The sequence below is a fragment of the Xenopus laevis genome, chromosome 5S (assembly GCF_017654675.1).
Source record: "Xenopus laevis strain J_2021 chromosome 5S, Xenopus_laevis_v10.1, whole genome shotgun sequence".
Classification (NCBI taxonomy): Eukaryota; Metazoa; Chordata; class Amphibia; order Anura; family Pipidae; genus Xenopus; species Xenopus laevis.
The window spans coordinates 126,667,406-126,694,170 of record NC_054380.1 but is presented as its reverse complement, the minus strand read 5'-3'; the positions used below and the strand labels follow the sequence as shown (position 1 = coordinate 126,694,170).

Below are 26,765 nucleotides of genomic sequence, written 5' to 3'. Positions count from 1 at the left end.
ATGCAACAGAGTGTTGATTGATTGCCGGCAATTTTCACACACACAACAGATGTCCAACCCAATAAGGGATTTCTGTAAAACATGAAATAGCACTGGGAGTGAATAAATACAACCAGCCTGTGGGTTAAACAAATACACATTCAGGAGGAGCAGAGATAACAATGGACAGTAGAAAGCGAATGCTAAAGTCGGCAGGTGTTGGGTATTTAATAAGATTAGCGCGGACGCACCTGGAATTTTCTACCTGCTGGCTGCACCGAGGGTCTATCCCTGCCCCGTGCTGAGGGAGGGGATCCCCGATGGAGGTAAGTGGCTCTATCTAGCACCCAAGCCTTTCTACAGCACCCAAGCTTCTGTCTAGCACCCAAGCCTCTCTACAGCACCCAAGGCTCTCTACAGCACCCAAACCTCTCTACAGCACCCAAGGCTTTCTACAGCACCCAAACCTCTCTACAGCAACCAAGCCTCTCTACAGCACCCAAACCTCTCTACAGCACCCAAACCTCTCTACAGCACCCAAGCCTCTCTACAGCACCCAAACCTCTCTACAGCTCCCAAGCCTCTTTCTAGCACACAAGCCTCTGTCTAGCACCCAAGCCTTTTTACAGTACCCAAGCCTCTTTCTAGCACCCAAGCCTCTCTACAGCACCCAAACCTCTCTACAGCACCCACGGCTCTCTACAGCAGCCAAGACTCTCTACAGCACCCAAGCCTCTTTCTAGCACACAAGCCTCTGTCTAGCGCCCAAGCCTTTCTACAGTACCCAAGCCTCTGTCTAGCACCCAAGCCTCTCTCTAGCACCCAAACCTCTCTACAGCACCCAAGCCTCTCTACAGCACCCAAGCCTCTCTACAGCTCCAAAACCTCTTTCTAGCACACAAGCCTCTGTCTAGCACCCAAGCCTCTCTACAGCTCCCAAGCCTCTCTCTAGCACCTAAGCCTCTCTACAGCACCCAAGTTGTCAGAAGATTGATGGGAGAGATGTGGACTGTGAGGAACCTGAGTGTCCCAGTGGTTGAGTCCAACTCCAACACCAGCGACCTGTCCCACCAGCTGGATGTGGGCACCGACTTCTCCTCCAAAGTTTTCATCACAGTCTTCTACATCCTCATCTTCTTGGTGGGAACCATCGGCAACGTGTTGACCATGAGGCTGGTGCTGAAAAAACACAACCGACACAAGCTGCAGGGCACAGTACATTACCACCTGGTCAGCATGGCCCTGTCCGACATCCTCATCCTCCTCATCAGCATCCCCATCGAGCTCTACAACTTCATATGGGTCCACTACCCCTGGATTTTCGGGGACACCGTGTGCAGGAGCTATTACTTTCTGAGGGACATCTGCTCCTACGCCACAGTGTTGAACATCACCAGTCTGAGTTGCGAGAGATACCTGGCCATCTGCCACCCAATGACTGCCAAGAGGATCATGTCCAAGATGAGGACCAAGAAGATCCTCTCAGTGATATGGTTCTCTTCGGTACTCTTTGCCATGCCTATGGCTTTTATCATGGGGGTCAAATATGAGAACACCACCCCAGAGGGAGAAGAGGACCCATCCTCCCTAATATGCACCAACCTGGTTTCTACTGCCACCCTGAAAGTCTTTATACAGGTACTTGCAAATACACATATCTCCTGGGCATTATTATTATTGGCATGTTCAGCCTTTTCAACTTTGTAGGGGGATCCTGGAAGCTTTAACCCAAACAGCAGCTGGAGTGCAATAGGTTGGGAGTCCCATCTAGTGGAGCTCTAGGAGCTCACTCCATATTACATGTAACACAATATCTAGTGAAATTCATATGAAACTTTTCCTTATATCCTGAATTCCTTCTGTGCTGTGGAGGTAGAATAATAAATCTAACATTTTAAATTAGAGATTCCATATATAAACTATAGTAGAGTTTCTGAAATAAAGGCACCAGTTTTACCAATGCAGAGCAATGCTACATTGTATTGTCATTGCTTTAAATCACTTTCATTTTTTTGTGTTACTGTTCCTTTAAGAAGAAATATATGCAGCTCCACATATAGGCACAGTGTGTAAGCCTTGTGCATTACCTGTGTGATTCAGTGTTGCTATAACCACTGTGCTACACCTGCATTTCTAGCTGACATGAATAATATATACAAATCTGCAAAACTGGCATTGCTTATGTGTGTGTACTTATAAGGGGAAGTATTACCATATGTTCAGGGGTGCAGAGACATCATCTAATGCCATATCATTAATGGGATAATGGTACATTCAGGGCTTATTTGAGATCTTCATTCAACCATTCAGACTGAAGAAGAATTAGGTTTAAAAGTCCAAAAATGGTTCATTATAACCCTAATGAGATGGGGTTAGTTGAAGTCTCTGAGGGTGGGTGACAAGGCTTGCATGGACCGGACAGTATTATGAGCTTTTTTATTTCTGCAGCTTTGTGTTTTAGTTTTTGAGCAGTAGACATGTCAGGCATCATTCCATCCTGTAGACAGATGGACATACATAGATGGATGGATGGATGGATTGAGAGAATGATAAAGAGAGAGAGAGAGAGAGAGAGAGAGAGAGAGAGAGAGAGAGAGAGAGAGAGAGAGAGAATAGATAGATAGAAATATAGATAGAGAAAGAGAAATAGATAGGTAGATAGATAGATAGAGAGAGAGAGAGAGAGAGAGAGAGAGAGAGAGAGAGAGAGAGAGAGAGAAAGAGAGAGAGAGAGAGATAGATAGATAGATAGATAGATAGATAGATAGATAGATAGATAGATAGATAGATAGATAGATAGATAGATAGATAGAAATATAGATAGCGATAGAAAGGTAGAGAAAGAGAGATAGAGACATGATCGATGGATGGATAGATGACAGATAGATGATAGAGAGAGAGATAGATAGATAGATAGATAGATATATATATATATATATATATATATATATACTGTATATATAGAGAGAGAAAGAGATAGACAGATAGATAGATAGATAGATAGATAGATAGATAGATAGATAGATAGATAGATAGATAGATAGATAGAAATATATATAGAAAGAGAAGTAGATAGATAGACAGATAGACAGACAGACAGCCAGACAGACAGACAGACAGACAGACAGACAGACAGACAGACAGACAGACAGACAGATAGATAGATAGATAGATAGATAGATAGATAGATAGATAGATAGATAGATACAGATAGATACTGTACATAGATAGATGATATGTAAAGAAACAGAGGAATCATTTACCTGTGAGATCAAGTGCTACTTTCCATACTATAGTATACATGTAATTGCTAAATTATTAGAAATCAGGAGACACTTCAGGCTTATATAAAATGAATTTAAATCTTATAATTAAAGGGCTTGAGGGAGCACTGTCTAGAGAAGTGCATTTGTCCATTTGTAGCTGCACAGTTCCTACAGCCTAGAAATATGGCACGAAAAAGTTCATGTGTATAGGGGAATAAAAGATAATTAGATACAGCATGCAGTACAGTGTAGTACAGAATAATTATATACATATATAGGACATTGTTTATGACTGTTAATGTGTTAAAGGAGCAGTAATATCTAAAAATAAAATTGTTTTAGAGAAAAGACACACAGGGCTACTAGTATCAGCTATTAGTCACCGCTACAAAATAGACAATAGTGATGATTGGCTTTGCAAAGACGCTATGTGTGTTTTAGCAAGGGCTACAAGTAGCTCTGTGCTGATTCACCTTTAAAGAAATAGCTGTCTAATGTACTGGTACTCTTCACTGGTAGAACAGGTGTGTTTGCTTCAGAAATACAACTATAGTTTATCTAAACAAGCTGCTGTGTAGCCATGGGGGCAGTCATTCAAGCACAGGATACACAGTAGATAACAGATCAGTACTACTATAGTTTATATAAACAAGCTGCTGTGTAGCCATGGGGGCAGCCATTCAAGCACAGGATACACAGTAGATAACAGATAAGTACTACTATAGTTTATCTAAACAAGCTGCTGTGTAGCCATGGGGGCAGCCATTCAAGCACAGGATACACAGTAGATAACAGATAAGTACTACTATAGTTTATATAAACAAGCTGCTGTGTAGCCATGGGGGCAGCCATTCAAGCACAGGATACACAGTAGATAACAGATAAGCACTACTATAGTTTATATAAACAAGCTGCTGTGTAGCCATGGGGCAGCAATTCAAGCACAGGATACACAGTAGATAACAGATAAGTTCTGAAGAATCCCATTGTGTACTAAAGATCTTATTTATCTGCTGTGTATCCTATGTCTTTTCTTCTTTTTCAGCTTTGAATGGCTGCCCCCATGGCTACACAGCAGCTTGTTTATATAAACTATAAAAGAGTTTCTGAAGCAAACACACCAGTTTTTACCAGTGCAGGGCAACATTATATTATATTTAAATTTCTTAAAAAGGGTTGTTCACCTTCAAAAAATGTTTTCAGTTCAGTTGGTTTCCGATAGATCACCAGAAATAAAGACTTTTTCCAATGACTTTCTATTTCTATTTGTGACTGTTTTTATAATATTGAAGTGGAAAATTTAATTTTTCACCTTCTAAAGCAGCTCGGGGGGGGGGGGGTCGCCGACTCTTTAACTGTTCAAGTTGATACATTTAGTTGATACATTTGTTATGTTTGTCCCTGCTGAGCAGAATCGTTAGAATTGATACAATAATTGCTAATATTCCACAGTTGCTGCTGATAAATGTATCAACTAATTGTATCAACTAAATGTATAAATTAATTGTATAAATTAAATATAGCAAAGTGTAACAGTTCAGATGCTCCTGGATCACTGAGCTGCCAGACTGAAACACCAGAGACCCAAACATTAAACGTTAAACTTCTATTGTGGAAAATGGTAAAAACTAAAAAATGTAAAGTAATAGAAAAAAGTCTTTGTTCATAGTGAACAATCTGAAAACAACTGAACTGAAAAAAGTGGTTTGAAGTTAAAAAAAAAAAAAATTTGCTGCAAAAACGGTGTAAAAAGCTGTGTAAAATAAATGGTGAATTTATCAAGGTGTGTGTTATTTTATGCCATGAGAACACCAGATTTGCCGTTGTTATTGTACACTGCTTCAGACACTGCTTCAGGAAGTCCCAACGGAAGTTGCTAAAAAAATGCATTACAACTTACTCCATTAGTAGGCTGTTTTTTACACAGAGGTGCTGTTTCTTACTCCACTTAATACAGCTGCCCCTTGATGGACGTGGACTGACCTCATTGGGGTTAAGGATAATGGCACATGTTGCCAATACAAGAGAATGGAAAGACCACACTGCTCATGGCAGACACACGTGGGCAAGAAGCAAGGATTTTCCAGGTTTTTCTATGGGAATCAATTAAGGGCATTTTGGCTGCTGTTGTACCAGAGAGCATAATCAACAGCAGCTCTAGTTCTGTCCCAATTAAAGGACCAGTAACATCAAAAAAAAAATGTTTAAAAATTCATTAGTATACCACGAAAAAAAAAAACACCAAGACTGATTAAACTTTTAAATCGCAAAGCCTTTATTAAGAAATAACTGACCGAAACTCTGCTTGCACTTTTCAGAAAAGGCGACACGGTGACAATCCATTATGCAGCACTCGATTTCTCCTATAAGGAAGGCAGGGAGGGGAAATCAAGCGTTGCGCGATGGATCCCCGGTTCGCCTTTTCTGAAGAGGAGCACAAGCGAAGTTTCGGTAAGTTATTTCTTAATAAAGGCTGTGCGACTTTAAAGTTTAATTAGTCTTGGTAGGTTTTTTCGTGGTATACTAATGTTTTTTTTTTTTTTTTTTAAATTTGATGTTACGTGTCCTTTAAAGCAAGGACCATTCCATAATTTCTCCCATAACCTGTGCATAGACTTTCTATAAAACTATGCATGCCTCCTGAGCTCTAATACATCTGCTAGGAAAGGAGCCCCCCTATAAGATATATTGGATCATTCATCTGACACCCAACTGCTGCATGAAGACAGAATGAAGAGAAACAGATGCTGAGAGAGGAATAGTGAAGATAAACTTGATTATTTCAGAAATGAGGCAGAATATTTAATTGATTGTATTTAGAAAGTTTCTTATTTCAGTACGATGAAATTTACCGTATATACCCGAGTATAAGCCGAGTTTTTCAGCATCCAAAATGTGCTGAAAAAGTCTACCTCGGCTTATACTTGGGTCAGCGGTACCCGACCCAAGTAGTTGAGATTGCAGTCATTTTTAATCATTCCTATACCAACAGTTCACTTGGGGAGAGATTGCAATATCCCACAATGCCCTCTGTTGGTTATATGAAAGAATAACAGTGCGCCCTCTGTTGGTTATATGAAAGATTAACAGTGACTGCAATATCACACAGCGCCATCTGTTGGTTGTATGAAAGAATAACAGTGCGCCCTTTGTTGGTTATATGAAAGATTACCAGTGACTGCAATATCACACAGCGCCCTCTGTTGGTTATATTAAAGAATAACAGTGACTGCAATATCACACAGCGCCATCTGTTGGTTATATGGAAGAATAACAGTGACTGCAATATCACACAGTGCCCTCTGTTGGTTATATGAAAGATTAACAGTGACTGCAATATCACACAGCACCCTCTGTTGGTTAAATGAAAGAATAACATTTCCCCCTTTGTTGGTTATATGAAAGAATAACAGTGACTGCAATATTACACAGCGCCATCTGTTGGTTATATGGAAGAATAACAGTGACTGCAATATCACACAGTGCCCTCTGTTGGTTATATGAAAGATTAACAGTGATGGCAATATCACACAGCGCCCTCTGCACATGGTAGTGGGACAGTGGGACAATGCACACAGTAATCCATTTGGCAATTCTCTGTCACCATCAGCTTTGCAAAGAAGTCCGGTTGATCGCTGGGGGGGTCGCTTTGGCAGAATGTGCGCTGCTGGGAGACAGGGCTGTAGTTGTGTCTAGGCTTATACTAGAGTCAATAAGTTTTCCCAGTTTTCGTAGGTAAAATTAGGTACCTCGGCTTATACCCGGGTCGGCTTATACTCAAGTATATACAGTATATAAAATTTATATAAATTTATATAAAAACTTATATAAAATTTTCATTACCGCAATAGTTCCCCTCTGTCAAGTTCTACCAAGGGCTCTACCCAGTCTATCAGCATATTCCACTACAATTCTTCTCTGTGGGAATTTGGGAATAGAAGTTGCAGCTATAGTTAAATGACCAGGTTGTCTAGATTTTTGTACGTCATAATGCTCTGCTTGGCTTCCACAGCAGAGGACATGTTCAACCCTACCCATTTTAAAGTTTGTTACCCACATGCAGAGATGTAATGGGTCATTTACAACCACAAATACAATTTTGGACTCAAATATTTTTACCCAAAGGGCAGCTTTTTTTTTCTCCAGCTTTGCGGCTCTCGGCTTTTAAATGAGTGAGATTTTTTAGCTCAATTCTGCTATGCCTATTGACGCAAGCCTCTGTGGGAACCATCATGTTCAGGATGGGGGTAGATTTAGGGTTCCCTCAGCATCAGTTGGCTGGACAGAGCCAGTTAAAGTAGAATGGGCACCCATGACATATCTTGACCTGGTGCCCTGCCATAGAGCCCCCCACCTACTTGCTCATCCCTCTAAATGTTACTCCGTCTACACAATCCCAACTGCTTGGTCCACACACCAAACTGTGTCCACCCTTACTGCTTGGTCCATACTGGTGACACTCCCAACTGCCAGCCGCCACTCACTTGCATCACATCCAATTACCACCCTCACATAGTTATGTCCAAAACACATGACTCTCCTGCCTTCCTCAATTCAGCTTTGGGAATAGAGCTCTACGGGGCTAGAAAATAGTCAATGACAGCTTCATGGAAACCTAAAAAATACAAAAATATTTTTATAAATGTCAAACTTCAATTTTTTTTTTATTTTTTTACTCCTTTGTAAAGACTTTACAATTTTGTCAATAGGGTTAATTGTGGGTTTATCTCTCAAAAATATGATTATGTTGTGTTACAGGCTTAGGAAGAAGGAAAGCAGCACACCTAGAGCAGAGGTGTACAGAACTGTTGTGTACAGTTGGGCCCATACTCATTTCAGCATGACGGCTCATTAGTGCATTTATATGTCCTTCATCTCCATGGCTACAGCATTCAGGGCTAGAGGTCTTACTTTGCAGTACTTAGTGAATTATGCCTTTGATTGGTGTGTTTAAGTCATGCAGAACTATAGAATTTGATTTCCTTCAAAATTCAAGATTTGTAATTTAGAAAACAAAAACGGAAATGAAAAGCCCCTCTGACAGTAATTAAGAATGCATAAAGGAATGCAATTAGCCTATTGCCATAGAAAGAGAGCTGGGACAAATTCTAACTATTCATTCTTTTCTCATACATTATGTTTTTATTATATGTTGTCATCAGCTAGACCTTTTATCAAGAGAAAAACAACCTCTAACAGATGCGTTAGTGCCACCAGTTTGCAATTTCTGTTCGGTATCCATCAAGCTGGATACAGGGCAGTTGAGCAATGCAGAATGGCTGTAAGGTGCTCTATGACTATCCCTTATTACCGTATATTCTGTGATCTTCTTTCTGATTACATGAGTTAGGTTTGCCCCAAGGTACATTGGAAATAACTTACAAGGCAACTATCTAAAGGTGGCCATTAAAAGTTTTCTACCTCCTCTGGAGGGACCCTTGTTATGGGACCTCCCCAAAGGGCCTACCTAACCAATATCTGACCGAAAATTTACTAAATATCAATCAGATAGGTTTGAAAATCCAATTGGATGAGGAGCGTATCAGCACAATGATGCAGTCCGCATCTCATGGGCTTCCATAAGCACCAGTGCATCATTGGTCCCAGGGTCAACTATCAGATCAACCTGATTTGGCCTTGCATATGAGTAGCTAAATCAGGTCCAGGTCAGTTCATTTACCAGGTGTGGCCACCTTAAGTAAAAATATTGAAGCACAAAATACCATTGCCTTTGTCTGAACCCTGAATTTGCATGAATTCTGCATAAGTGTTCTTAATTCCAGATAAACAATGGAGGTCACTTTAATTGGGGAGGGGGACCACACTTAACAGAAATAGTAGAGAAGAATAGATGATGCATTGCACAATTATGAGCAACTACTGCAAAATGGAACTGGTTTTTGCTTTAAATACAATTTGATACTCTCTCAGGTTGCACTGGCCACTGGGACACCTGCAAAAATCCCAATGCGCCCAACCCTATTGGGCCTGCCAGCTGCCCCAGCCACCACCACTCCCGGCTCCACTGCTGGGGGCAGAGTGAGAGTGGTGAGTATCAGTGGATGGTTGGTGGGCCCTTCATTGGCTGGATGGTGGGCCCTTAAGTCGGGTACTTAGTGGACACCTTGTATCCCAGTTTGACGCTGTACCCTTTAGATGGACCTCTTCAGATGTTTGTAAAAAAAATATTCAAGGGATATCTAGTATAGGTAAATCTAAAAACAACTGGACTTGCTGAATAATCATTGAAGACGTTTCACTACTCATCCGAGCAGCTTCTTCAGTTCAACTGACTGGAGTGGGAAGTTCTCGGCATATAAACTCTTCCACTAATCCAATCACAATGGCCCATTGTTGTTCTTAGATTTACCTATACTAGATATACCATGACCTGGATGAATAAAAATCTTCATAGTCATTATTCAAAGGACTACTTCTAGGGGTTTAAAGAACAAAATAGCTAATACCAGTTTTTTGGGGGGCATTTGTAGTGACTTTTGTAGTCTGAGGTTTGTTCTGCATCCTTTTCTAGTGCAAATTACTCGAAGTATATAGGCTGCCAAAATGTGAGGGTGTGGCAACTGGTGGAACTGTGGTATATGGGAGGGATTAAAGAAAATCCATGCTGGGATCTCAAATTAATCCTATTCCAGTAATCCTGTTGCAATAAATTTTATGGTGACCAGGCATCATCATAGCAGGTAGATAGGCAAGTTTACAAGAAGCCAAGGGAAGAGCTAAGAAAAACACATCATAAAGCAGATGAAAAGTAGAGGAACTCCCAAACTACCACTGAACGAACAATGAATAAACAAACAGCAAGGTTTGTTCATTAAGTTTATACAGCCTCTAAATTAGAATCACAGGCTCAAAATTATCTGCAGAGTCTACAATGCCCAGTGTGGCTTATTTTGGAAAAGCCGAAATGTAGTGGTAATGGCATTATTTGTGTGTCTGTTCTTTTTTACCTAGCTCTTCACATTATGGCAAAGCTGAATGTGTTTATTTAAATGTATAGCTGCCTCGCAGCACTGAGTTCCCGGGTTCAATCCCAGCCAGAGTTATAGCTGTCAATTAATTCTTGACCAAATAGCTGATTGGCAAATGTCACATTGAGGGCAGTCTTGTACTATTACAGTGTTTAAGAGAATTGCTGAAAATAACAAATACATAGTAGATGACTCAATATAACCTTGTGGTCTCTTTCTTTCAGGTAAATGTGTTTGTGTCTTTCCTTCTTCCTCTGGCCCTGATCTCCTGCTTGAACTGTGTGACTGTGAATCAGCTGGAGTCCTTGCGCTCTCGCTGCTTCTTGTCCTTGCATTCCTCCAGCAAAGCTCCTTGGGCTTCCTACAGAGCACACGGGTCCCTCAAGCCGATTTCTTCATCGTCTGGAGTCAAAAAGCCTTTTGCTAGTGGAGCAACCTTCAAGAGTAGTCTCACCGTATCCAGTGAACCAAACCGCATACAGCCTCTCCAGCACAGCATTTACATGCTCAGTTAAGTCAATTCAACCATATATATATACAGTGCTACGCAATATGTTGGCGCTATATAAATACATGTTAATAATATATATATATATATATATATATATATATATATACTCCACCCCCTAGTAATTTAATTGCCCTTCTATACAGTACGTATAACTCTTTACTGTTACATTGCAGAAATTAATTGTTTAGAAATAAATATTGGCAGGGTTAGACTGGCCTACAAGAATATCAGATACCCAACAGCCATTTATTGTTTTATCCATAGGACTATATAACTTTTAGCAGTGTCTACATCTAATTGAGAGTGGGCCGATGATATCAGGTAGGTTCTCTGATGAGTAGGGATACACTGAATCCAGGATTCGGTTTGGGATTTGGCCAGGATTCTTCCTTTTTCAGCAGGATTCGGATTCGGCCAAATCCTTCTGTCCGGCCGAACCAAATCCGAATCCTAATTTGCATATGCAAATTAGGGGTGGGGAGGGAAATCACGTTACTTTTTGTCACAAAACCAAAAAAAATGTCCCCCTTCCGAACACTAATTTGCATATGCAAATTAGGATTTGGACTCGGTTCAGTATTCGGCCGAATCTTTCATGATGGATTCGGGGGTTCGGCCGAATCCAAAATAGTGGATTCAGCATCCCTACGGATGAGCCATATGAGCCCCAGTCCGACAATGCATTTTGAGGTCTGTCAGACTATTAATAAACAGTATACAAATCCTGTAGATCCTTGTAGAGGCCCAGGAATAATGTGCATTCATATCTGAAATAATCATGCATTTATGCAAATTTTTGTGATTGAATTCACGTAGCAGCAGACCCTATGCCCGTGTACCCATGCAGAGATGACATATCCCGTGTTTGTGCATACTCCTTTAAAATTCAAAAACTCCTTTTTTTTATATTAATCAATCCAAGCCTTTTTATTTGAAATCTCAGGACAGAAACTTTAAATTATGCACCTTTTAATTTGTGTGCATAGAGATTAAATTAATTTCCTCCGAAAGGGGAAAAATTACTTTTCTTGGTATGTTATTATTCGGCACCCAATCATTTATGGGTTATAAAGCAGCAGCGTTCAAATACTATATCATTATGAGTCATTTAGAGACTTTATATAGGAGAAATCAGCATTTTATAATGATATTAATAATGATAGGTTATGAAGTCACTGGGCTTTTATAAATGGAAGCTATCGACTTAATAACGACTCCGCGGGGAGCTGTACAGTTGAATATATGTACAAGAGAATATATATCTGGTATATTGTTCTGCACATTTTCTCAGAGTCACAGAGTCGTATAGAAATACTTTCTCCTTATTAAACAGAATTATATCAGCCCAAATTGGCACATTTTTGGAGTAGTTGTGTCCTGCCCCATACAACCAGACTTCTTGACCAAACCAACTCAATGCTGGAATGGCCAATGCTCCGCAGGATAACATAATTAGTAATCAAAAATCTGGTACCCTTAGTGAAGATGTATTTTTGTTTGCCATGCCCAGTGTGGGTTGTGAGGCTCTTTGTGTTTTTATTTTCCAGCAAGGAGCACAGAATAAGGAGAACAGGGGAACCTTAAAGAGGTGCTTCCCATTTCTGCTAACTTTTAGTTTGTAATAGAATGGCTAATTCTAAGAAACTTTTTAATTGGACTTAATTTTTGAATCTTTTTATAATTTTTTAACGCTTCGCCTTCTTCTTCTGACTCTTTCCAGCTTTCCAATTGGGGTCACTGACCCCATCAAAAAACAAATGCTCTGTAAAGCTACACATTCAGGGGGGTTATTTACTATAGTCCGCTCTGGCTTTTTGGTGCAAAACTTGAGATTTTGTGCTTTTTTTCATACTCAAATTTTTCGGATGCTGCAAAAAGTTTGAATCCAAAAATCTGAAATCTTGGACCTGCCGAGGTTGTATATAAGTCAGTGGGAGAGGTCCCTATCCTATTTGGAAGTTTATGTCGTCTGCGCTGGAATTAGCCCGAATATCCAACTATTTTGAGCAAAAAACCTCAGAAAAATGGAACGATTCGGGTTTTTGCTCTATTTTATAGAGTTTTCCCCAATGTGATTAAATCGTGCTTTATTATTAATAAATAAGGTCAAATCGTGGATTCTAGTTTGGTTGGACTTTTTTATTTTTTAAAAAATCTGAAAAATTCGGATTTTGTTAAATAACCCCCTTTTTGTTATTGCTATTTTTTATTACACACCTTTTGGTACAGGCCTCACCTATTCATAATTCAGTCTCTTATTCAAATCAATGCATGGTTGTTAGGATAATTTGGAGCCTAGCAATGAGATTGCTGGAATTGCAAACTGGACAGCTGCTGAATAAAAAGCTAAATAACTCAAAATCTAAAATAAAAACCACTTGCAAATTGTCTCAGAATATCCATCTCTATATTATACTAAAAGTAAATTTAAAGGGGAACAAACCCTTCAAGCAGCTCTGACCATAATGTTCTGCTCACCTTTCTACAAGTCCCATAAATATATATGAATAAATGGGCGGCTGTGATTGATGAGATCCACCAAATCCTGGACTCTCTCTGTTTCTAATAACAATGTGTAACCCGCAGGTGTTTGAAACGCAACTATCCTAATGTAAGAAACTTACCCTGGTGGTCTAGTGGGCAGCGGGGTCCACGCCGCGTCCCTGGCGTGGACGCCCGCTGCACCGCTCCTGTCCTTGCTGGCACCATTTTTGGATCCCTAGGGCTCGCGCGGCACGCCTGTGCGTCTCTCATTGCGCAGGCACGCTGGCGTGATTGCACCAGCGCGCAGCAGTGCGAAATTGCACACGTTTTGGCGCCAATTGGATCCCTATTTAAGGCCCATTCAGACCTGTAGCTAGTGCCCGTTATAGGATCATATCCTGAGGTTTCCTGAGCTTTTTGCTACCTGTTCCTGAATTTGCTATCCTGACTGATTATCCGTGTTTGACCCTGCCTGTTCCTGACTACTCTGCATTCTGTATTCTGACCCTTGCCTGCCTACGACAATGATTCTTGCTTAACCCTTTGATTGACAACCTGGTTTGACCCTTGCCTGCCTGACGATTCTGATATCCGCCTGCCTCGACCCAGCCTGTCTGACCATCCTTCTGCCTAATCCAGTCTGTCTGATTATCTGGTTTTGACCCCTTGCCTGCCTGACGATTCTGTTATCTGCCTGTCCTGATCCGGTCTGTTCCGTTTCCACCTGACGCCTTGTCCTTGACCTTCTGCCCAAAGACTCTTGCTATCCGGTCGTGCCCCTTTGCCAGCAAGAACTCCTCACCTTGTACCCCTCGTTAAGTCCAGGTGGCACCCAATTAAGCTGAGGGCTCCTCCCGAAGCCCAAAGGTGGTCACACTACTGGTGAAGCCGAGCCGAGACCAGGGTCCTTGGCATTTGTTCTGGTATTGGGTGCCGGCCGTGACACCTATACTCTAATTTTGGTAACAATAAAACAATATGTAGAAGAGCAACAAAGAGCCATTTTAGCAATATAGGAAAGGCTGAGCAGTGGTCTAACTACCAGGAGTGAAGAGGGTGGTATTGCACCCAGTGGAGGGTGCCAGTCAGGAGGATTGAGTAACTGGGTTCAAATTCTAAAAAAAAGAGGTAAAGATAACATAGTGGAGACAAGGCAACAAATTAAAAGGAAATTACAAACGTTCTTAGAATCTCATTGACTACATTATAGTAAAAGAGATGCTTTTTTTATCTCAAGCTCTAGATATGAGTCGGATGGACACTGGTTTCCATAGTATAGTGCCTTTACGCAATCCATTTCCTATGTGTCGGCAGAACACTCATTGTATTTGTATTTATAAATCACCCCAGCCACAATCTGTGCCCTGCGGCCTGGAGAGACCCTGATGTCCCAATGGGTTTCTGATGGAATCTCCTTGATTGGCATTTGCATGCAGACGGCACGTTTCAGGTGTTTTTCCTGCTATTTTATATTGATCCAGGAAAAAAACCTACACTAAATAGGGAACGTCCCAAAATAGTGCTGTGATATCAGCTCGGGAAACCTGTAATCAGATATAAATAGAGTAGATTGCGCCATTGACTTGCTAGTGTTTGTTCTGAGATTAAATCAATAGCAATTTGTCATTTATATTAAACACCACCACTCTGCTGAGGACTTAAACCCCCAGATACTTGACCGGAATTCTAAATTTTAGCAAATGTATTCATCAATTTATTGCTTTTGACAATTGGTACTTTTGTAATGATGCTGGTCAAAAGCAATAAATTGATGAATAAATTTGATAGAATTCTGGTCAAGTATCTGGGGGTTTAAATCCTCAACAGAGTGGTGGTGTTTAATACAGATTATTTAATTGGACACCCCAGATCCTTGTAGTACAGCATTTATTCCCCAACAGGGATTGAATACTTTATTTGCATTTCAATTTGTCATTTAATACTTATATAGCTTCAGTCACCTTTAGGTCTTTCATGTTAAAGCCCCCTGTCAAGTAGGGCTACATTACCTGCCATCACCCTGACAGCTGACTGTCAGTTTGTATCAATATCCATGTACACTCTCTAGCTCTAAACTGCCAGTGGTTCAGAGCTAATTAGAGATTCAGAGGGATTGTCCAATGAGAATACTGCTTTATGCCCACGTGATTGTTCTTTGCCAGAATTGGGAGAATCACAGATCTTCCCTTTTAATGGACTAACCCACTGTGATACCAAAAGAAATCCCCCGCTTTGTGTGCTTCATATAGGTTTGCATGTGTGGGGGAAAGAGACAGAGCTGGGGGGGCAGGTGGATGTTATCAACAGTCATACTGATCAGTGGCAGTGGGCAGAACTGGGCTAAGAGATCACATTCACTATCAGCATGGGACTGGGACACCAGGGGCCACCAAAAAACCTTAGACCAGGGCCTCACTCTCAGTACTTTCCTTCCTCTCCTCACTCAACCTCTATTCTCCTAGTCTCTTTTCTTTACATACTATAATCTATTATTCCATCTATTTAGCCTCTTTTTTTCCTAGAAATAGGGAATGGCCACACAAAAACCATAGACCAGGGGCCCCTCTCAGTACTATTATTCTTCCTCTCCTCACTCAACCTCTATTCTCCTAGTCTTTTTTCTTTACATACTATAATACTATAATCTATTATTCCATCTATTTAGCCACTTTGTGGCTTTTTTACAAGCGTTGACCTGAGACTGTGTTCAGGAGCGTCTGTGTGTGTCTGCGGGCCTGTGGCTGCTGTGCTGTGTTGTCACCTGCTCGACTCAAAAATTGCAATTTCTTTATTCCTTGCCTGCCCCGGCGCTACTAGTACCGGGCCGGCCCGGCTGAGCCTCACTGTGGTCACACACAGACACCTCTCTCTCGGCCCGTCACGGATGGTCCAGGTCCAACCAACGCCTCACCACCACCAGGCCTGTTATGTAGGGACTCAGGGTCACCCACCTTGTTCCAGCGAGTGGCCAGTCTGTCCGGTCCCTGGTCCTCCCAGACGGCCGGGTCCCAGCCAGCTAAGTTAGCCAGGTCTGGCACAGGAAGGCATGACGCACATCCATATTCCACACCATCCAGGACCATTCCTGATTGATTTGACAAGTAAGTGGACAATCTCCTCCTAGGTGACACTGACAGTCCCTGCTGCCAAAGTGCCAATGTTGCCATCCTGCTGTGGGATCTGGGGGTATTTATACATGGAATTGCCCCTTTCTTTACTGATGTGAGTTCTGGGAGGTATTTATACATGGAATTACCCCTGTGCTATCATACTATAAATGATGTGGGTATTTATACACAGAACTGCTACTGTGTTCATCCTTCAGTTTTTATAGTTTTTCATTTATTTGACTTTTCCTTCTGACCTGGCTTTCAAATGGAGGTCACAGAGTAGACCCCCAGCAGCCCATAAACTATTGTGCTACGGGCTGTATTGTTAAGAGACTAAATTTTGTTGTTATTGGTATTTATTAATAAGATTCTGCTAAGGTCTCCCCTGCAATTCTCATTGAAATCACTACCTGGTTTGTAGGGTAATTTGGACCCTGTTAAAATCTCAAACTGGAGAGCTGCTGAATAAAAAGCTAAATAATTAAAAATGAAAACCAATTGCAAATTGTCTCTGAATATCACTTTCAACATCATACTAACAGTTATTTTAAAGGTGAACAACCCCTTTAATGAGCAGGGAACTCCACTTCCACAGTTTCACTACTTCACCAGATTTATGTTTTCTCAGAATTGCTTCTCTTGGCTCTGCCTTACTGCCAATCACAAGCACAGACAAGGTCACAGAGACTTTCTGTTCATTGGCCATGTTTTAGTCATCTTGCTTGTCAGGGATCAATGGAGTGCTCATTGGGCATTTCTACAGTGATTGTACTGGCACAGCTAGGGTTAATATGCTCATTATCCATTTATATGTAGTATACTGTCAGATCTGCGTTTAATATTCCGATTATTCATTTAATACTGGCATGACTGAATTATGTTTTGTAAAATGGGTGTGGTATTTGAGGGTGTGGCCAAAAGTGGGTGTGGCCTCACAAAAATGTTGGCGCGCACAGGTTTTGGAGCCCACCAGTCAGCTCTTTGCCCAGGGCCCACCAAGGCCTTAAAGCGGCCCTGAGCATGAGGGCCCATGAGTTTTGCTGGTATCCCGGTGGACCAGTCTGACACTGTTCCCCATAGGTTTTCGACTAGGCAGATCACCCCATTTATTAGGCCAGCGCAAACACACAGATCGACATTTCGGGTAGGGGGCATTACCTCCCTTCATTAGGATGTGCCATCCCAAAATGTTGATCTGCGTGGTTGTACTTGCATAATAAATGGAGTAAAGCTCCCCAGCCGAAAATCGTCTTTTTTTTCTGTTTTACGTGTACCTTGGACTGTCACCATATGTGTAAGGCACCTTGCACCACAGTATAATATAAGGGTTTGTGCAGCAGTGAAAACTTTTGGTGTTAGAACTGGGCCAACGCAGAAGGGCACCCAGGGCAAGATCCTCTAAGTAACCAGCCGCCATGCTGGGCAGCACTTTCCTGGCAACCCCTCTCTCTCCCTCCCTACTCCTGTTCACTGCTACTTGTCTCCACCACTACCTGATCATCATTCAGGAGGTATCAGAGGTACATGACTAAGATCTAAATCCCCCACCATTGCACCCTAAGCACGTGCCTCATCTGCCTATGCCTGGCCAAGGGTCCAAGTCCCACATTGATTCCAATCACCTAAACAGGGCGACACCAACTCTCCTGCTTTTTAATTATACCGTAATTATAACATAATTTTAATTATACCATAATGTTACCCAGTGATCTCACTATGTTATAATGATTCTGCTTCGAGTCATGTGATACGGCGGCAAGATAACTGCCCTGCAGGATGCATTTAATTTGCCATTATATTTGGTATATTTCCCACAATAGTTATTTGATTTCACTGTTGTGTCCTCTCTTCATAAAGAAAGGATTATCTGTGTAAATCTATATTTGTGAAGAACAGGCCCTGACCTAGAACAGCTCATATTAAATCCGGCCGTAAAAATAATTACGTGGGGAATTATGATAATCACAGTAAAATAATTGCTGAAGGAATGATGATAATAATGATAATCACTTTCCCCTCTGGCAGGAAAATATGCATTGCGGTGTCTTAAGAACAAAAAAACTGAACTTAGAGATGGAGATTACTTCCCGCCGAGTACATTTAATAAAGAGATTTACACCAAATAAATGATAAAAATCAATCTTTAGAAAAGCTGAAGAGAATTTAAATAGACGATACTAAACACTTTTGCTCAGCCATGTTTTGCTTGTAAATAAATGCCCCTATATGATCCGGCTGTTTGGCCATTTCTTGACTTTGGTAACAACTGTCTGGGGTAAGACTCCGGGGGGGCAGTGAAGTCCTGCGCGGAACCAATTTCTAAGACCCGACTCGAACCCGCAGCCCGCGACCCGAACTGCAACCCACATATTTACCCACTTTGATCCGCTACCCGACCCAGACCCGCAACTGCCTTATCCTCAACCCGCAACCTGCTGACCACCATCAAACAGGAAGTGATATTGCCGCAAACTGGATAACAGTAACTCTGTCCAATTTGAGACTGCCCACTCTTGGTGGATGGATGAGGTGTAGCAACCTCTCACTTGTGCTCAGATCCACTACTTGGGTAACAGAGTTACAACCAGGACACAATCACTAGAGCACCTAGGGAACACCCAGAGAAGGGAGGTAACCGTAGGAAGATGATTCAGGGAGCGGGTCTGTGCCAGCAGGGCCCACGAGCCGTGGCCCACCGGGTTTTTTACCCGTGTTCTGCCGGCCCAATCTGACCATGCCTGCCGGGGTTCTCTAAATGTAATGCCATATAAGTAAGGGGAAGGTAGAGGGTGGGATAGAGGTTAGGAGGTGACACCTATGTGCCTCCGTCCTCACAAATACAGCACTGCCTAATACAGGCAGCACTAGAGCTACCACCTGTCCAGTTCCAGTGAGCGTCACATCAAAACTACCCATCCAGGGTAGAGACCTGCAGCGGATCGGGTACCCGCGGTTTACCCGCAAAAAAGCATGCACCCTGCGGAATGAGGGAAGGATTTTCAGGTGCGGGTATAGCCGCGGGTCACGGGTTGGGTTGTGGGTCTCATCTAAATTTCTTTTCTTATGTAATATTGTCTATATTTTACTCCTTTTAAAGTTTTACAAAACCTGTTTCTGTCCCTGGACACTTTTGATGATGTCACTTCCAGTTTCGGCACCATCACTTCCTGTTTGATGGTGGTCAGCGGGTTACGGGTCGGGTTGCGGATAAGTCAGTTGCGGGTCCGGGTCGGGTAGCGGATCAAAGTGGGTAAATATGCGGGTTGCGGTTCGGGTCGCGGGCTGTGGGTTCGAGTCGGGTCCGGGTCTTAGAAATTGGTTCCGCGCAGGACTCTAATCCAGGGTTTCAAAGGTCTGAAACTGGGCAAATTCATGGAAAGAGAAAACTTGTAGTAAACAGTGCATGTTTATTTTGTATAGTTCATTTTCTGTCTTTCTTTTTTTTATGTGCATTATCCCCACATAAAGGAGAGAAAAGAAAGACACAAAATCCAGGTTTGTTTTAGAGAGTTAGAAAAAGTTATAAGGTAACACTCTGGTTTATATTTGTGTGTAAACTATCGGAATTATCTGCACCACAAGGAAAGCACCAAATTCATTATTTTGGTAGTCGCTCGAATCCCAAATCTTTTGTGAAAGATTTCGCCGAATACTGAATTGGAAGCCTGGAAGGGTGAAAGAGATCCGTGTGCGCAGTGCGGAGTCAAAATGTTTTTACTAAATTTGATTCAAAGGATTCGGTTTGGCCAGGCACTTGGATTCGTCTGAATCCAGACAAAATCTTAAACTGAATCCTGGATTTGGTGAATCCCCAGTTAAAATAAGCTCCATGGACTTAATCATGGACTTTCCTTCCACAGACCCAGGGTCAGACTGAAGTAATGAGGGCCCACCAGGACCACATGAAGGCCCCTCCAGGCAGTCACCGGGGGCCCCCTCCCGGCTTCCCTTTGTGCCCTCTGCGCGAATGACGGTGTGGTGAGCACCTGCGTGAACGCCGTTGTGCAGAGTGCCTGCACGGAGGCGCAGCAGCGAAAGTTTTTTTAGCACTAATATCCTACTATTGGCCCACAGCTCCTTGGGCACATAGCCATCAACTAAGGACAGGACACCAATGGTTGCCTTCTATATAGAGATTAAACCTTTGTAGTACAATGAACATTCTTTAGATTGACAGAGGGGCTGTAATAATTATATGTGCTTTTAATGGGAGCAGCTTTGTTCCTAGGCTGTATTAGCCACAATACCTACAGAATGATTACAGTTGAGTGTTTAATAGGGTCGCTCATTCCTTTTGTTCTTAACAACATTAGTACCATTATTACCCGGCACAGCTACCTGTATTTATTCCAGATTCCATGCAATTAGCATTTAATGAGGCATTCCTAGCTGTAAGAGCTGTCAGATGTGCTGAAAAGAAAATGCTGAAAATAAAACATGAAAAAAATTGTTATTGGAATTCTCAGCATTAAATGTCCTTAAGTGACCAAAACCTCAACAAGGACATGTTTAAGATTTATGACTGGGCCTGTGGTCTAAGGACTTCCAGTGGGCCCCTGGCTCCTTGGTCCAACACTAAGGATGTAAGATAGATAGATACAGTAGAAAGATAGATAGATAGATAGATAGATAGATAGATAGATAGATAGATAGATAGATAGATAGATAGATAGATAGATAGATAGATAGATAGATAGATGATAGATAGATAGACAGACAGACAGACAGACAGACAGATAGATAGATAGATAGATAGATAGATAGATAGATAGATAGATGATATATAGATGATAGATAGATAGATAGATAGATAGATAGATAGATAGATAGATAGATAATAGATAGATAGATAGATAGATAGATAGACAGACAGATACAGTAGACAGATACAGTAGATAGATAGATAATGGATGGATGATAGATAGATGATAGATCGATAGATTAAGATAATATAATTATATGTCTACCATATGCATTCTCATGTTCTAGGTACAACTAAGAAGAGGTTAGAATTAGAGCTAGAACTAGAGGTTGGGTAAGAAAGGCACATGTCTAAGTTGCAACAATTTTGGGAAGAGTTAATTGCATTTTATTGGAGTTTTACTCCAAATCCAGTGATTTGGACTAAAGCACCAACACCTGTCTCTTGTGACCCTTCTCTTACCCACCTTACACTCTTGTCTAGCCTGCCATGTTCTGACACCCAGCACAGCTCCATATCATCTGAGAGGTACATCATTGTCTATTATGGCCTTACCTGTGCCAGCTGCTCTGTGTCTTACATGAACTTTGCCAGGCAGGGGGAAATGGTGTGGTGGCACCACTGTAGGAGAGGAAGGTCAGAACTCCTTGGTCTGTCTGTGGGTTGAGTGCTTTTATACAGAGTGCCACATTAATGGAGAGTGTGGACTGTGCACGAGCGTTCTTCTCTAATATAAACCATGAAAATCAGAAAAACATGGGTAGGACCTAAAATATAAGAGGTCCGTTCCTTTTCCCATAATCCTTCTAGTCTTCCCTCCCATTTCTGGCAAAAGTGGTTAGAATTGCTGCCTCGGGGGTCCTTGTTTTGACCAGTATCAGCATAGAGTTGGTATGTTCTCCCTGTCTCTCCCATAATCCAATCACAGACTGGCAGGTTCATTGGCTACTGAAGATTCACTGTAGTGTGTGGGGTGGGTGGGGAGGTGTATAAATTGTCAGCTCCGGTGGGCAAGAAACTGATGCGAATGATGAGCAGTCTCTGCATCTCTGTTGATATATTGTGGGTTCTATAAATAAAGGATAATAATACAATAAGAAAAGCAAAGTCTGAAGCTGAGTCCAAGGGTCCCACTGAATGTGAATGTTACTGCTGGTTATTATTCATGCTATGAATGGTCATTTTAAAGGGATTCATTTCTGCCCACGCAGGAGCAGTTGTGATTGCCTATGTGGTGTGCTGGTTGCCGTACCATGCGAGGAGACTCATGTTCTGTTACATCCCAGATGATTACTGGACTGGGTAAGTCTGCCAGGGATTATAATATATATACTGTATATTGCACAAAACCCAGTTATATAGATCTCATTATAATACACAAAAGCCGAGCATTTCATGTAAATTATATCCTTATAACCTGTGAGTTCTGATGTCATCAATTATAAACTGTGAGTTCTGATGTCATTTCAGTCACATGACTCAATGAAATTTGTGTATTATAATAAATAAAGTACCCCCAGTTGTAAAATATGAGGATATTAGAAGTTACCTCAGAGTTCCATGACCTGTATAAAAACACTCGGCCTTCGGCCTTGTGTTTTTATATGGTCATGAAACTCCTCGGTAACTTATAATATCCTTATATTTTACAAGAGGGGGTACTTTATTCACTATATATCTGATACTTGTTACATAGTTACATAGTTAAATTGGGTTGAAAAAAGACAAAGTCAAGTTCAACCCCTCCAAATGAAAACCCAGAGAGGACTTAACAAGGCTGGTAACTATTATTTGTGCCATTTTTCTGTGAGCGCACCCTCTTCTGATTTCCATCACCTCTAGACATTGTTACTCTCCCTGCAGTCCTGATTTACTCAATGAACTGTCTAATCACTAGTACTGGGGAGATAAGGGAACATATGTTGTAAAGGCATGATGGGAGGTAAGCTTTTGGTGAGACATATAATAGTAAGGACTATGGGGATGAACCTGTGTAGAAGGCACAGTCCATAATCTTTAGCCAATTAGTAATATTAATGTTTTCTCTTCTTTTTTGCAGCTTTCTGTACACCTTCTACCACTACTTCTACATGCTGACCAACACCCTTTTCTATGTTAGCTCTGCGGTCAACCCCATCCTATACAACATGGTGTCCTCTTCCTTCCGGGAACTCTTCCTGGATACACTTGGCTTCTCCCGCCAACGCAAAGAGCAGAACCTGAATGCCTCTTTATCAGTACAAACCAGTCTCAGGAGTGATACGTGCTCTCTCAACACTCCGGCCAATCACCGATTAGCTGGCAGAAAAGAGACTGCCAATGGAAAGATGTAGGGAAGCTCATCAAAGGGCAACTTCATGTGCACTAATGATCTATAAGTGTTACGTTATTTAGAATCCTGTGTCTGAGGTGTGTGAAATGAGCCAGTGGTGTTACTACAGGAGATGGAGACCCCATGACTGCAGGGGGCCAAGTAAGGACATAGAAATGGTTTTGGTTAAAGGGGAACTGTATCCAGTCTTTTTGCAAATTCTAATGATATACATGGCAGGGGTGGGGAGGGGGCAGGATGGGAGGATGCCGACATGCCTCTCATCATCACCAGTGAAGGAAGTTATGGGTCTCTGCATTTCAAAATAGGTCTTAGAGGCTTGCGGCATTTTGCCTCATGCAGTCGGCAAAGTGCAAAAGTGGGGCATTGTAAATATGCCCTAGTGTTTGCCTGTCCTTTCCTTTCTTTTCTCTGCACTGGTGGTTCTGAGTCTTGAAACAATATATCAGAAGGCATCTGAGAAGAGAAATGCAAGGTACTGTGGGAACTGGAATCTTGGCTGGAGGAGAACTGGCCTCTGCTACACTGAGTTGGAACTAGAGGCACAACAGATACTGCCTTCAATAGTAATTACCTTTGCACATAACTGAAAATACTGAAAATATTTGTGTTATTACCCAGTTAACTAGAAAAGTACCTATTAAACGGCCTCTGAATTTAGTTGAATGAAATAATGTACTGATTAGAAAGGAGAGGACTGTCTGCTGTGAGTTCCTGCCTGGGTCACACTTACTAAAGGTTCACCAAGTAAGGCTGATCCTGCAAAGAGATTTGCATGTTTCCTCCAGAATGCTATAGTGCTGCACTCCAACTCTCCTTATCTTACAGAACTCTCAGCAATAACTCAGGAGGCCGGGAGTTATTCTTTGCAATAACCTGTTTGAGGTCTGTTTTTTGGTTGATTCCATAACTGTGGTTCCAGAATCACGGATGGAAAGACCACTGAGTCAGTGGACTCTTCCAAGCAAGACTATGGCAGCTTTTTATCTCAAGCGCCGAACAACTGGATCAGAGAAGGAGACCCTGTAATGTTGACTTCAGCCCGCCTATTTTGAGTGTACAAGACAAGTAAAGATTGGGCAGAAGGGCAGGTCTGGCTATTCATACTGTGCTACATCATCACAAGCCTTTGGTAGAGCAAGAACTCTTAATAGATGTCCCTATCCCTTTGTGCCCCAAATATTGCCAAGAACATCCTGCTATCTATGGAAAACTGTACAACCCCACAGCCAAAACTATCATCATAAATCACATTTACTGTAATCCTAATAACGCCTTTCCTTTATTGTTCTACCCCACTTGCTTGTTTCATACAGAGCCTCATGTCTGGGATATTTGTTCTGACCTGTTTGGTCAATCAGCCGGTGGCATTGATCATTAATTTGGTGATGGCCAGTATCCAGTGTCTAATGGGGCTGCCATTGCAGTGGTAAAAACAACAAAGGCCTAAATGCCCTTGTCCGTCTGACTCTGATATAAAATGGTAAGGGATCCTGGTTGATACACAGAAACACCGCACTCCTTGGAGTCTTTTTTGGTGCTAAGGCCTGAAACTTCTCCACATACGTCAGTCAAGGTTTTCGCGTTTCGTATCAAAAGGAGCAGTGACAGCCAGAAATGGGCTTAGGTTTGGGGTGGTATAGGACCAAATATTTTGAGGATTCGGTAATTGGCCAAATCTAAATCTATGATGAATATTGTCTGTATTTAGACTAGTTAGACGAATTCATAGAACTGTCCCTTAGGGTGCAAAAAAAGGACACTCTGTCCTTCATTTCATAAATGACGTCTACAGTGAAATGGTCTTGATGGAATATTAGATTATTTCCAGCTATACACTGGGTTTTGTTTTCAGTTCAAGATTTCCTCCAATGCTGGATATGAAAGTTATGGAAATATATATTTCAGAAGGGAACATGAGGCCATGCTGCAGTTACATAAAGCTTCACAAATGGGTCATGGGTTGGAATTATGGGCAATTTCATTGACTGGAGTCATTGGGTATCAAGTCAGAAAAAACTAGTAGGTATGTGAATGTGCTAAATGACAGCCCTTTGTCTGAGCTAGAAATGGAAACAACTCGGTAAGATGCTTTTTGAACGTAACTTTAATATGTCTGTGTTCGAGCATTTGGCAAATACAGTTCATAGCCGAGATTGTGTTACAGAGGCAGACGTGTAAAGAATTGACAAAATGGTTTATGGAGAAGAATTCAGTGTTGAGTGTGGTAGGGATGGGGGTTAACTTACCCAGAATAAAGGGGGGTCCAGGTGCTCAAGCCCCAGACCTTCAGCTCGGGGAGGCAAATGATATGCAAAGAGCTGGCACATTCTAGACCACGTTCTTTAGATTGATCTAGATAAAAAGTATTTTTTAAGCAAAAAGCATCACAGCAAATAGTGTTTAACTAATAAACAAATACACATCTCTATATATTCCACTTAAGAACAAAATAAAACATATGGGGGCAAATTCACTAAGGCGCGAAGCGCAGAACGCTAGCGTTAATTCGCTAGCGTTTGGCATTTTCGCTACTTCGCAAATTCACTAACGAACGCTGGCGTAGTTTCGCTAGTGTTACTTCGCAACCTTACGCCAGGCGAATCTTCGCTAGCGACAAAACTACGCAAATTCACTAACTTGCGCAGTGTAGTGAACGTTACCTTTTACGCTAGACTTCCTTCGCCACCTCAGACCTGGCGAATCGCAATAGAGTAGATAGGGATTGTTTAAAAAAAAGTCAAAATTTTTTCTAAGTCCCAAAAAACGCTGGCGTGTTTTCTACATGATGGCTGATAGGCTGAAAAAGATCAAAAAATTTTTGGGGCTCCCCTTCCTCCCCCCTACATTTCCTGACTCATGGCAACTTACCTAGACAGTGGGCACATGTGTAGGGCAAAATAAAATTTTTATTTGCAGATTTGAAGGTTTTCTAGGCATTTGTAGTGCAGATACGTGTTCCTCCATTGAAATTTGAATTTTGCGCCGTATGCAAATTAGCCTTCGCTAGCGCAACTTCGCTTTATATAGCGAAACAACGCTAGCGCAACTCCGCAACCTTAAGCTACCCCTGTGCGCAACTTCGGATTTTAGTGAATTTGCGAAGCGCTGGCGAAACTACGCCTGGCGAAGTGCGGCGAAGTGCGGCGAAGGCGCAACTTCGCATCTTAGTGAATTTGCCCCATAGGGTCTTAGGGCTATAATCGAGATTGTTTATAAGGAGGCCAACTGAACAAATATAAGTCATTAATAGTGATGGGCGAATAAATTCACCAGGCGCAAATTCACTAGCAAAAAATAATTGTCGCTCGCGTCGAAATTGCCGTGCGTCAAAATTATTCGGACACCCATTGACTTTCATTTTGGACCAAAAAGTCGTGCATATAAAAATT

At 41.7% G+C, this 26,765-nt stretch overlaps 1 protein-coding gene across 1 annotated transcript; it reads left to right on the top strand.

Annotated features, from left to right (window-relative positions):
* ntsr1.S (neurotensin receptor 1 (high affinity) S homeolog) lies at positions 1-25,724 on the top strand. Its single transcript, XM_018265946.2, has 4 exons — positions 1-1,617; positions 10,459-10,744; positions 22,253-22,343; positions 23,101-25,724. The coding sequence occupies exons 1-4, from the start codon at positions 973-975 to the stop codon at positions 23,372-23,374; spliced, it is 1,296 nt and encodes a 431-aa protein (XP_018121435.1). The 5' UTR covers positions 1-972; the 3' UTR covers positions 23,375-25,724.
* The last annotated feature ends 1,041 nt before the right edge of the window (positions 25,725-26,765 follow it).

Bases quoted from the DNA above. Each gene is read 5' to 3' on its own strand.
- ntsr1.S (XM_018265946.2), top strand. From the start codon at position 973: ATGGGAGAGATGTGGACTGTGAGGAACCTGAGTGTCCCAGTGGTTGAG. The intron at 10,745-22,252 runs GTTAAGTCAATT...CTGCCCACGCAG, and splicing joins GCACAGCATTTACATGCTCA to GAGCAGTTGTGATTGCCTAT. The intron at 22,344-23,100 runs GTAAGTCTGCCA...TCTTTTTTGCAG, and splicing joins CCAGATGATTACTGGACTGG to CTTTCTGTACACCTTCTACC.